Genomic DNA, 12,745 nt, shown 5'->3' with positions numbered 1-12,745 from the left:
GATGCACGCAGGGAAAGCTGCCAGCATGGTGGGTGTCCGGGGCGTGAGGCGGGCCGCCTCCGTGGGAGCGAGGGCTGGCACGAGGCCACGGAGGGGCAGCGACATTGCTCTACATGCCCCTTCTCCCTGGAAGGTGTGTGCCTCTGTCATAAATCTTGCCCTGAGTGAGACCTGGAGACAGGGCTTCATCGGGGGACAGCTGCGTGACTAATTTTAGGTCTGTGCTGGGGAAGTAGGGCAGGTCTAATCCCCGGGGCAGGGAGGCAACAGGGGCCGCCCTGGGCATCTGTTCCTACGAATGTGCCCCAGAATAACTCCCACAGCCTGCCAGCACTCGGACGGTGGTCCTCAGGAGGGCCATCCATGCCCCCTGACGCGGTAGCTCATCCTTCCAATCCACTGGTTCCGGTACCCGAGCGGAGCTCAGGAAAACCCACCAGGTGCCTCTCAGCTATTCCTTGGGGGTGGAGTTCATGGGAGAAGGTGAGCACCAGCCACGGCACATTCTCCTCTAGCTCTGCTGCCTCCTCTGAAGCCAAGTCGCCGACAGTATTTGTACTAATAACAATTCACAACGTTATGCACATCAAAGCTTATGACATTTTTACCCCTTGTTTCTTCACGTCCTCAACCAGCCTAGGAGTTAGGACTTGCTGTTCACACTCTGAGGTGGATTTAGAAAGACGGCTACAGCACAGGTCTTCTGACTTCCGACCTGGCTGCTGGGGGCTGGGGCTGGGGCTCAGGTAGAAAACAAGGCAGCCCTGGGAAAGAATTCAAAGGCAGAGGAAATGCACATTTATTTAGCCTTTGAGAGGAAATTCAATTGAGCAGAATGACGCCCCTATCTTAAGCCAATTATTCCATGAGTATGAGCCATTTAGACAGTAACAGAAATTTAAACAAACTTTAACAGCCGATGATGGCCTTACATATGGTGGTTTAGAAATTAAAAGGCTGGAAGTAGACTGTGTAAGACACTCCTGGGGTGGCGGAAGAGCTAAGGTTCCTGTATCAGACAGGGTTTAAATCCCAGCGCTTTTACTGACATCCTAGCTAGCACGCTACTTAACTTCTTTCAGCTTCGATTTGTTTTCCCCTGACAAACTGGGGACAGTAACCGCACCTGCCCTGCGGAGTACAGAAATCGGAGAAGGCGAACCAGGAGTTCAGCACGGAGCAGGGCGCATCGTAAATGCCACCGCAGTGGCTGCACTGTAGCGGGTGGTGCCGGAGCCTGTGCCCCGTGGAGGTTCTGTTTCAGTCCGCCGTCTGGTTCAGGACGGGGAAGCTACCCCCACCCCAGCTACAGCAACCACGGATCTGTTCTCCGTCCCTGTCAACCGACCTTGCCTGATGTAGAGCTTCCGGAATGGAATCATAAAGTACGCATGCTTTTACAGCTTGCTTCCATTCACCCGGAGTAGCATTTGGGGGATTCATCCACATCATCCCTTGTACCAATAGCTTATCTGTTTACTGCTGACTAGTTTTTATTGTAGAGATATACCACCATTGCTTACCCACTCATTTGTTGATGAACACTGAGGTTGTTTCCAGTTTTTCAGCTATCAGGAATAAACCTTTTATGAAAATTCTTTAAAAAAAAAAAAAAAAACTGGCGGTGGGCGGGGGGGTGGGTGATCATGTTGCCCAAAGTTTAGAGAGAAATAAAAAGAAAGAAATGCAGAAATATGGTCCCTGAGGTTCCTTTCATCACTGGAAACATCAGTCCTCCTTAGTCCCTGGTGCTGCTTCCTATGATCCTGAAGCACCTGGGTCACATCTGTGCAGGAATTCCGCTCCCCTTTCAGAGACGAAGAGCGACCAACTGACACGCGTGACTCTCTGAGACGGGGATTTCTGGGCTTTGCCGCTCACTCCCCCTCCGCTGCCTGAATGCAGAAGACGATGTGGACAAAAACGGGGCCACGTACTAAACTGGACAAGGTCAGGGGAGGCCTGCATGGCAGCCTTACAAACTCAGAAACCAAAAGTAACCACACAGGATGGGCTAAACATAAAAATCCCTAACAAAAGCGAGGCACGGTGGGCAGTCATGTCCTAGGCCCGTAGCTTCCTTGACAAAGGTCAGTCTTTACCTAACGTGAGCCTGTCTAGTGTACTTTCACATCTACGGTGACATACCTTTGAAAGGTCAGAGGACTCTCTTTTTCCAGACCCCTCAGAGCACAATCTCCCAGCAGAGACCACAGAACCCCTCATTGGTATCCTGGTCCCCCATATAACATCTCTATGTGCTGTAAATGTTAGTTAACTATCCTGTACCCCCAATGTGGAAGAAGGATGTGTCTCTGTTTTATTTTTTTATCCAACTCCAGATGTTCCCTCAATTTGCTTTCTTCCCACCCTCCTGATCTAACACCAGTGCATGCCTCGGAACCCTCCTTCTGTCTCCTCCTTTGATTCTAAGGTATGAAATAAGCTGCAAACGGCCATTCTCCAGAGCGTTTTCTGAATTCACTGAGATTCTGCTTCCTGGCAACTGTTGTCAGTTTGGCTCAAATAAACTGATAACAGTGTTCTACAGGCTTGGACATTTCTCACGTGGACAACGTAAGGCGGGAGGCCCTAGAAGGAAGGGGCCCGGTGCCAAGCTGAGCTGGGAAGGGCTTCCTGGAGAAGCCCTGCAAACAACACAGCACCCAAGTGGGCAGAGAAGGATGGCTGATCAGACACACACATGCATGGGTTCAACAGAGATCCTACAGATTTCTCACACAATGTGGGGGAAGCTACCACATATTGCCGAACTGCCAAAATGATCAATGAAAACAGCAGCAGACCAGAACAGGTTATGTGAATAGGGTTAAAAGGCAAAGTTCATGGACTGGGGCCAAGGGACAGGTCAAGACTGCAGATGTCAGCTGTGAAGACCTGCACGTGATGATAAAAACCAGACGTATCCAAATCCAAATAGAAATCATACATCTCCACGTGGACATAGACGGAAGTTTAAGGTGAAAACGAAGTACAATTACAGAAAAGTCACAAATTAATTTTCGTTCTTGTCACTGAGTTTGTGACCCTAAAGTGTTGTTCTTTCTAGATGATGGTTACTTGGTAGAATTTAGTTGAATCCCATTTTGCAGGACATTTGCAGTTTGATGGGCAGTTTCTAACATGAGGTTCATAGAACACAGACTCCCAAACAATAGTCTCCAAACAAAAATAGTTTCCTGGCCAAATCAGTGTTAGAACAGGGTGTACTATGTACCCATGTCAGGTATTCTGAATGTGTGTTGGCCTGACAAAGGCGTTGAGAAGTCTTACCCTAAAGAAATCTACCAAACTTGGTTTAACCCAGTACTACTCAATACATTTGATGAGAATTTTTTTCTTTTCACTGAGATATAATGTATTTCACTCTAGGAAATGCTGGTGTAAAGAGCTGCAGGTGAGAATAGATGGTAACGGCAATACTGTGGTGACCCCAGGAGAAAAATATTCCTGTGAACATGAACCTGCGATTGATGCTGGGCTGCAGAGAATATCACGGCTGGGCACGGAAACGCTCCTTTGCCGAACGACCCCATCTATCTTGAAAATTGGCTGAATCGCTTCTAATATTCTTTCAAGGTCCTCGCTGAGTCACTCCCATAAATGACAGATCTTAATGGTTCCAAATATCCCCAGTGCCTTCAGGTCTAACCATCTCCCTTTTTAAGCCGATGATTCACCCGACCCCGGCACGCCAGGGAGAATGGTAGAGTTTCATTTTCCGATCATAAAAACCACCTGAAAACCAGCCCACGGCCATGACAGATGACTGTAAGGCCCAGAAATTTAACTGGCTGGCTCTTTAGGGACCCTGAGGAATGTCCCCTTTCCCTGTCATTTCTGGGCTGTCTTTTAAGGACTATACTCCCTGTGCTAGAGCCGCTGTGAGTACAAAGAAGAGCTGAAGTCTTCAGGCAGAAAGTACAGGCTCCGAAGGCAGAAAGACCTGAATACACACCCCAGCTCTGCCTTCCCTAGCACTGTGGCTGTGGAGAAAGCTCTTCCCACGTTCTTGTTTCCTCGCGTGAAAATGAGGGTAATCATATTCCACTCAGGGTTGTTGTGGGGATGAGGGGACATGATCCATGGGTGGGGAGCAATATGACTTATCATCAATAACATAAGGTCACTGTAGAGTATGTACAGGGTGTGGAAGTCATCCCTCAACAGAGCTGGGCTGGACGCAGCATGAGGATGTCTGTGAGGCCGCCTCCACCATCCCCGTCTCTGCATCTCTCACGCACAAATGGCCAAAGTACACACGAAAGCGCTCTGTACCTGATTATTCGGGTTCGCTTCCTGGTGTAAGGGGTGATGACCTTGAAAAGCAGCTCCATTGCTCCGTTAATCCCCAGCATGGCTCCCGTGGTGACTGAGGAGGACAGAAACACAACTGTTATTGGACTATCTGAACCAAGCGTTATTTTCAGCATTACAGAGTGAACCTAAAAAGTAGGGGAGGTGCATCGCCTTTCTGAACAGAGGCAACTTAAAAGGAGAGAACCTCTATGGTCTTTTCCTCACGGTTTGGAAGTAAAAAATCACCGAAAAAGCCCACGTTATCTGCTCACATCATCTTCTTCCCAAAGGGGGGTCCAAGCCATCAAATTATATTTTTTATTCTCTGCTGGCCCATGGCACCTCCCCACTGTATTCTTAATCAGAACAGTCAAGGCAATTGCTGAACATGAGATTTTTCTATAAGTAGACTTTTGTATTTCTGGCAATGACTTCAATTCAAGCTGTTTCACCAACCACCAACTTCCCATACAACACACGCATGTTTGCGCACATACTGGCATGCACACATAAAGGCATGCACACACACAGGCACACACGTATACACACTGCCAGTATCTTATAGAACACTTTCTTAAACATATGCTGTCATCTGCAGACCTCACAATGAAAAAACGTCACAGGTAGACAGACAGGTTAAGGCTCACTATAACTTGGACCCCCTCCTTTAAAGTGTTCAGGGGCAACCTAATAAGGAAGGCAGCACTTTTTCTTTTCCACCCATGTTGCAAATTCCCCTACAGCTACTGTGCTTGGATCTCCCATGACTGAAGCTATGACCGGACTGTGCCTCTATCCACCATTATGTCTAAGGAAGAATTAGTTCTTCCTGCTCAGAGGTAGCTAGCCTGGGAAGGTCTCGCCTTTTTGCCCAATGGGATGGTTACAAAACTAGAGCCACAGATCTGAATAACAGAAACTCAGAGGGGTTTCTGGTCATCCCAGTGGCTTCGACGCAAAGTCTCTGGATGTCACTTCCAAATCCAATGACACCCTAGCCTTTCTGCAGTACCCCATGCCACAGAGGTCACTTTAGGAAGAGCTCTGGTCACATCAAAAAAGACAGAGAGAGAGAGAGAGAGAGAGAGAGAGAGAGAGAGAGAGAGAGAGAGGAATCCACAGGACACAAAATGGAATTGGTTTAGCAGGAGTCAAAAGTTTCAGTGGGAGAAAGAAAGATGCTTATTTTCCAGGATATGACTCGGTTTTCTTTCCTCCACCACAACAGTCTGGCAAAACAGAAACAGCCTTGTTCCAGGGAATACGAGTTGGAACAAGGGGGCCATGGAGAGGCAGAGAGATCACGGGAGCCTTCCACTGGCCTGCTCCAGGCCTCGGGAAAGGAGGACAAGTGGAAGCCTGACGGCTGTAACGAAGGCCATCTCAGAGAGAGACTGAGGCCGATGTCCTAGCTACATGAGGAACGCATGTTCCTGGCACGTCCTCTGTGTACACGTCTCTCCTGACGCCAGTACCGGCTGCAACTGCCTGGGTCAGAACTCAGGGGCTGAACACCTCCATCCTGCCCCTCTGTCTTCCACTCCCACGGCGACCGCTTCCAAATCGGGGAGACATGCTAGCGCAACCTCTCAGCCAAGAACTCAGCAAAATGCTAGCATTGAGTACAGTTACGGAGAGGGGGTTAAGAGCAGAAGTTGTAACATGGAAGGCATTAGACTTGGAATTAGAGGAGGATAACAACCAGAAATCTTCACTGAGTTCTTCCACACTGGATGGCTGCCCAAGGTTAGACCTCTGACAGCTCTATAAATATCCCCATTGGCCATCTGAGAGCTGCCAAAGGCTTCACTGGCTGTCACAGACCCGTTCTGGTCCCAGCCAATTCCTTCTGCAGATAGGAGCTGTTTAGAAAGCCTGCTGGAACAGTCAACAGCGGCTAACAATTCACCAAAGAGACAGCAGTCTGTAGGCTTTATAACTCTGTTTGCCTCTCATCAGGAAAGTCAATGTATAGAAACTGGTAGTATAATTTTTAAAGTATCTGATGAAACAGTTCGTTGGTACAGTACATGCAGTCACAGAACGGGAGCAAGCAGCCACCTCCTCACGCCCACAGGCAAACGCCAGCATTTGTCAGAGCTACTGCTGAAGGAATTCTTCAAGATCTCTACAACAACCAGTATGTCTAATAAGGAAGATAAGTCATTCAGCCTAATTACTGCTTAGGAAGACAAAACAAGAAGCCTGAAGTTGTTGGCAAGCTTCAAACGGGGCGGGGGGGGGGGGGGCCGCCCCTTTCGGCGGCTCATTAAGGAGCGCTGTGCTTCACGTAAAGCCATAAGCTCCTCACTTCCACTGTCCTTTATTAGAGATGGGTTTACACTGATCCTTTCAGCGCTTCCCAAATATTCTCCGATTTTCTGTTCAACATGTATGAGTGAAAGTGCAGCTTCTACCCTGACTGGCGTGGCTCAGTGGATTGAACACCGACCTGTGAGCCAAAGGGTCACTGGTTCGATTCCTAGTTGGGGCACATGCCTGGGTTGCGGGCCAGGTCCCCAGCGGGGGGCTCATGAGAGGCAACCACACATTGACGTTTCTCTCCCTTCTTTCTCTGACCCACCCCCTCTCCCTAAAAAGAAATAAATTTTTTTAAAAAGAAAGTGGACGGTGAACATGGAGACTATAATCTATCTCATTATCCCCGAGAAATAGTTTCTCCTCATGGGTCCTCCACGCTTATTAACAGAATTCACCAAAGGAATATGTGTCTATTTCAGTAGTTCTGAGCATAGTTAGGGAAAAAGGCACCTATTGCACCCGCCTTTCTGCGTTCTTCCTATTATTTCAAAGGACTAAAGGAAAAGAACAGGGCAGGAAAGGGAAACTTACTCACCGAGTGAGCGACTACTATGTGACAGGCATCCCTGTGAACATTAGCCCACTCAGCCCACCCACCAAGTCTGCGAGCTCTCCTCACCACTGCGCTCTTACAGAGGAAGAACAGGTTAAGGCTGAACGGGTTAAGCGCCCACGTCACATCCCTCTTCAGAAATGAAATCAAACTGAGGTCTCCGTGGATCTGAGCCCATGGTCCTTCCTCTTGAGAGCATTACATCTAAATAATTGTCACTTTCGTTCTGCAGGAAAGGGGCTTAAAAAGGTGAAATAAAAGTCTGGACTCATTATATGTGAGATAGGAGGTATAGGATCTAATCTATTAATAAGAACTGTCTGCACATGGGGACTAGAATAAACATGAGCTTAAGAGTTAGAAACTAAGCCCCCGTGACTTATCTGTACAAACTCAAGCAATTACTTCACTCTTTCAAGCTTCATTTTTTTCTCTTGGCCATAAAATAGTAAGTCTAAATACGGGATTGTTATGATGATCAGAAATAATCCAAATCTGTGAATGACAAATAAGGATGTTTCATGGGCTGTGATATATCCAATTACCTTACGGTCTATGCTGAGATGCATCATGAGATGAAATTTGGTAAAGGCTGTCGTAGCCCATGAATAACTTCAGGGACACGGTGGGGAGATGTGTGACGGCGGGTTATTCTTGACAGCTGTGACACATCTCACTGTGCCTTGAATATGATAAGGACTGAATAAAGTCTGCCCTCTTCTGCCATAAGTCTTTTCCACCTTGCAGTAGTAATACAGAGGCTTAGAGCTCTTATTGTGTGTGGTTCACACGGGAAAATAATACTGAGCTCTAACTTTAGGAACACACTCAAGAGTTCTACCTAGGTATAGAGGAGATGAAGAAAAGAAACTCCTCACTGCCAGACATGAGGTTCCTCATGGTTAATTTTGGGGGGGGACCACATGTTCTCTACCCATACCCTCCTTTTTCCAACACCCCCAGATGGTTTCGAGGTGTCCTAGCCCAGGTCCGGAAGCCACCCCAGAAGACCACAGTTGAGTCACTTACCACTGGAGGCAAACACATGCAAAGCCCAGAGACAGTGGAGGAGGTTCTGGCTGTGGGACAGATTTTTCCTGGCCAGAATCAATGTCACATCCAGTGCTTCCAATTCCAGTGCCTTCTGTCCAAACTTTTTATCTGTGAATACACATCAATCCATCTTAGTTCTGTTGCACATTAATTCTGAAGGTTGTACAATGTGTGGGGGACAGGAAGGCAAAGGTGATGGTTAGAAAGAAGATAAACATAACCAATAAGACTTCCCAGATCTAGTAGAAAATGCTATTAAATATGCCCCCACTAGAACCAGATGGTTCAGAATAGCTAGTTCAGGGTACACATATGGCCCATTATTCTTCAATAACTATTTACATGAAGTCTCGCGGGTTGTTTGACTCATAACCCTTATATGCAAGGATGTTTCTGGTTGTCCTCAAACATGAACTCAGTTTGATAGGGTATAAATTCCTTCCTTTAAGACATTTCTAGAGTTAAGAGCACTTAAGTTACATAATATTTAAATACAATGCATGGATTCTTCTTTGAACATGTCTGTAAAAGACATTGGTGGGAACATTTGGAGAAACTAAAATGAGACTAAACTATTCATTCATTGCTAATTTTGTTAGATTTATAATCATGGTGCTGCGAGTATACAGGAAAATGTCTTTTTTTCAGAGACATGTACTTGACAGTATTCAGGAATAAAATGCTATCTATAATTTTTCCTAAAATATTTCAAATAAAAATGTTAACAGTGGTTAGATCTAAGTAATAGGTAAACAAGGTCATCTTTCTATATGATGGAGAACTTTATAATAAAAAGTGAGAACATAATTTCAGAAAATAACATTCTCCCTCACTTTCTCTAAATGATTGATTCCCATAACCTGATATTTAGTGTTGCAGCCTAGTCATCGTTACTTTCGTGAATAAAAATAGAAATAAGAAGAAAGTACCTTTTATTCCACAACATGTTCCTGGCTCTCACATTTGTTGCCGCCCTTTCCAAAGAGCAATGCCCAGACTGTCATGTTTGTTTTTGCAAGAACAGGATCACTGTCGGATTCATCCCCAGTGGAAATGCGGACGACTCGGGAAACAGCCTAAACCTGGTCTACCACCATTTAGCTCTGGACCAAAGGACAGCAGCAAAGAGACCCATCCCCCTCATCAGAAAAGACACCTGTCTGGTGCCCATCATGAGCACACCACCTCATTTGCTTTGTTCAGTCAGCCCCTGGCAACCTGAATGTTAATATCAAGGACTCCGCTTTCTTGAGGACAGAAGCTGTGCTGATGTGATTACGGAAATACTAATATCAAGGTCTGTGGCCTGAAAATACTGCCCTGCTGTCTCTCTTCTCTCCTGCTCCTATGAAACCCACGTGACTCTTGGCTGTCAGGCTCTTCACCCACATGTTAAACCCATGACATACAAAACCCCACTTAGCCCTTAGAGCAACCCTAGAATTAAGTGCGGGTGCCTCCATTTTGTAGATGAGGGTCCAGTGGCTCTCATCTTGTCCAAGGTCACACAGCTACTAAGAACCAGGGCCATATCTGAAGCCCGGGTCTGACTTCCTAGCTATTATTTCTGTTGGGGGTGTGTATGGTGTCTTTTTGGTCTTTTCCGAGAGTTCACTTGGCCCACTCTTTGCTTTGCTGACATCTCGTCCCTCAGGTTTGTGCTCAAATGTCACCTCTCCCTGGCCACACCTCACAGAGTAGCATCCCCCTTGTCCCTGACGGCCATCACCTGGTTAATTTTTGCTTACTTTCTGCCCTCCCTCCACTTGAACATAAGCTCCACGAGGGAGGGTCCCCTGTCTGCCTCGGCCGCTGTGGTATTCCTGCCGTCACCACCCAGGCATCACAGACCCTCCCGTGGCTTCCTCCCTGCACTTTCCCACAAGAGCTTCCCCAAATCTCACAATACCAAACAGAAGAGCCTTTCCGCCCTCTTCAGGCCTGGGGGTGTGGGTACCTCGTAGGCCAACTTTGGTCAGCAGTCGGAAGAGGGGCAGGAGGATGTCATAGTCTGGAGATGCTGTCCTTGCTGTGTTCACCAGGGTCTGCAAAAGGGCTTCGCTCCCACCTTTGCTGATCATGTAGCGAATTCTCTTGTCTGTGCCTACGGGGGAAAGCAGAGGAGTGCTGAGCCGTAAGAAATCACTCTCATTTCCCGGGAGCTAGCAGCAGAGCAAGGATTGATTCATTTCACCCCAGAAACCAAAATTGTGTAGTTCTTGAATCAAATTGTGTTAAAGTCATGCTATTAGGTAAGAGCTGGGGTGGGGGAGGGTGAAATGTAGAAATAACAGAATATTAAGTACCTAGGTGTATTCACCTGTAGCAGCTGTAAAAGATGAAGCCCAGAATCCACTTTCCTAAGGACCTATTGAGTCTTCGATGTATGGATGTACTTGTGTCTGCATGCATATAAACATGCATGTGGGCTTATATATAATCATATGCTTTAATAGAAGAGGGAATACAGTATCACTCTGCTATAGGTTTGAATGACCTGTAACAGGAATCGGGATGACAGCTTAGCCAGAACAACACCAGTGACGGTGCAGCAGTTCGGTAACTGATGGGGGGAAAACACGGAAACAACTGAAGTCATCCTTAGAGAGGCGAATGTCCAATTATCTGAGATTGAAGAGGGTCTGGGGCTCAGATAAAGTATATTGATCTTTCTACCTAAGGACAGTTTTGAACAGCGACCCCCCCCCCCCCAACACACACAGAAACACACACACGCACACACACACTGTCCCAGGAGAAGCTCAAAAGCATGATTACACTTCAACTTGGAAGGGGTCCTGGGTGATCCTCTGCACTGGACATGGTTGGCCTAACCAAGGTGGCCAACAGGGTGGGACATTATCAGCAAAGACGACCCTCTGGATTTTCATCCGAATGCAAAGTAGCGCCCCTACTAACGGAGCAATGCTCAGCGCCTGTATCACAAGGGGAACTGCAAGGTTTCATTCTGAGATCCAGACACCACTGGGCCAATGAAAGGCACACGACCCTAAAAGACAAGAGGGCACCTCACCCAGAGGGCTGCAGGGAAGTCACCCTGCCATTGGAGGGCAGCGCAGACTATGGGAACACCTCCTTGCGACTGGATCCCGCCTCCTGAAACCGTAGCCTGAGGCTCGGTGGCTTTGGAGCGTCAGTTCGTTTTGGTGTGGGCGCTTGGGGTTAATGTTTCTTTCTAAAGCAGTGCGGCTGGCACGCAGAATGAAAACTGAGTGAACGCGGGAACATCCACAAAGCTCTGTTTTCCAGGACTCTCACGTGGGAACGAGCTAAGACAGGCGTGCCCCAGTTCACGTAGTTGATTCATTCCAGTGTAGTCCACGCTGTCATCTTGTCTCGGAAAACCGACTGGCGGGCCAATGGCTGGGTCCAGCGCCTGCCTCATGTTTCTGTCTCCAGTGACGTATGGTGGGGGGCTGCCAATACCTGGCTCTAAAACGGGCCACAGTGGGGGAGGCGGCGGCAGGAGAGAGGTCAAGCTGCTGAGGGCAACTCTCTCTGGGAAGAGCTGGACACTCGGAGGTCCTCGGCCTCAGAGGTGAGATCCCATGGGGTCACCACTGGAGTCTAATTTCCTCCTAAGTTTGGGTCGCCACAGGGTGAGCGACAAGACTGAAGAGCTGAGGGTACAACCAGCCCAGTTTATACCAGTGCTTTTCGACCTTGGGGCAAAAGAAAGACGGGCCAGTGATTGTTCCACAGAAAACTTGAGCAAAACCCCAGGCCACCCAGACCCCCCACACACACCCTGTGAGGGGCGACGGCATGGCCTACTCACCCACAGAGAGCAGGTCCCCAAGGACCTGGAGGATGGCCAGGACGGACGCTCTGTCAGAGGAGCTCTGCAATGGAAACACAAGCATCTTTCACTCAAAATGCAGAAGGGACATGGCACGGTCGGGAGGTACACGTGGAACTGGCAGGACTGTGCGCTTCCTTCCATTGAGAAAGACTTCCTGCAACAAAAAAATGCCTAACAGGAGGCCGTGGCCGGGTAGGTCAGTGGGTTGGGGCGCCATCCCGATGCGCCAGGGTTGCAGGTTCGATCCCTGGTCAGGGCACATACAAGAAGCAACCAATGAATCTACAACCAAGTGAAACAACAAAATCGCTGTCTCTCTCTCTCTCTTTCTCCCTCTCTCAAATAAATAAATAAATAAAATTTAAAAATGCCTGAAGGGGTGCTCCCTAAATAACGTCAGTGCGGGACCTCACTGAGATAAGGGTCCCCGGGGGCTCTGCCTCCACATTTCACCGTCAGTACCCCTCCCCAAGGACCCGCTTTGTAGCAGTAAGACGGACCAAAGAATAAGCACTGGTGAGTTATGCAGACACAGCCAAGGGGCCTTTCAGAAATCCACTAAAATGTTCTGATGGAAAAACTTCCCTGACGGATAAGAAAGAGTTAGGAGTAACCCAGGGAAGATGGAAGAGACGCTGCGGGCCGGGTCAGTGGGAAGCCCTCCCGAGCGCACG

The 12,745-nt window shown here is 48.0% G+C and overlaps 1 protein-coding gene across 1 annotated transcript in view; it reads right to left on the bottom strand.

The window, feature by feature from the left end:
• AGBL1 (AGBL carboxypeptidase 1) overlaps positions 1-12,132 on the bottom strand; it is a 375,392-nt gene extending 363,260 nt beyond the window's left edge. The window contains exons 1-4 of the mRNA XM_090263733.1: positions 12,048-12,132; positions 10,206-10,352; positions 8,225-8,356; positions 4,300-4,393 (exon numbers count right to left, since the gene is read on the bottom strand). Coding sequence (XP_090119859.1) covers positions 4,300-4,393; positions 8,225-8,356; positions 10,206-10,352; positions 12,048-12,132 — 458 coding nt within the window. The remainder of the gene's footprint in view (positions 1-4,299; positions 4,394-8,224; positions 8,357-10,205; positions 10,353-12,047) is intronic.
• Between the last annotated feature and the right edge of the window lie 613 nt (positions 12,133-12,745).

Source organism: Furipterus horrens, unplaced genomic scaffold (genome assembly GCF_987537825.1).
Source record: "Furipterus horrens unplaced genomic scaffold, mFurHor1.1.pri manual_scaffold_16, whole genome shotgun sequence".
Classification (NCBI taxonomy): Eukaryota; Metazoa; Chordata; class Mammalia; order Chiroptera; family Furipteridae; genus Furipterus; species Furipterus horrens.
The sequence above is the reverse complement of the archived record's forward strand: the minus strand, read 5'-3'. Positions and strand labels throughout refer to the sequence as shown.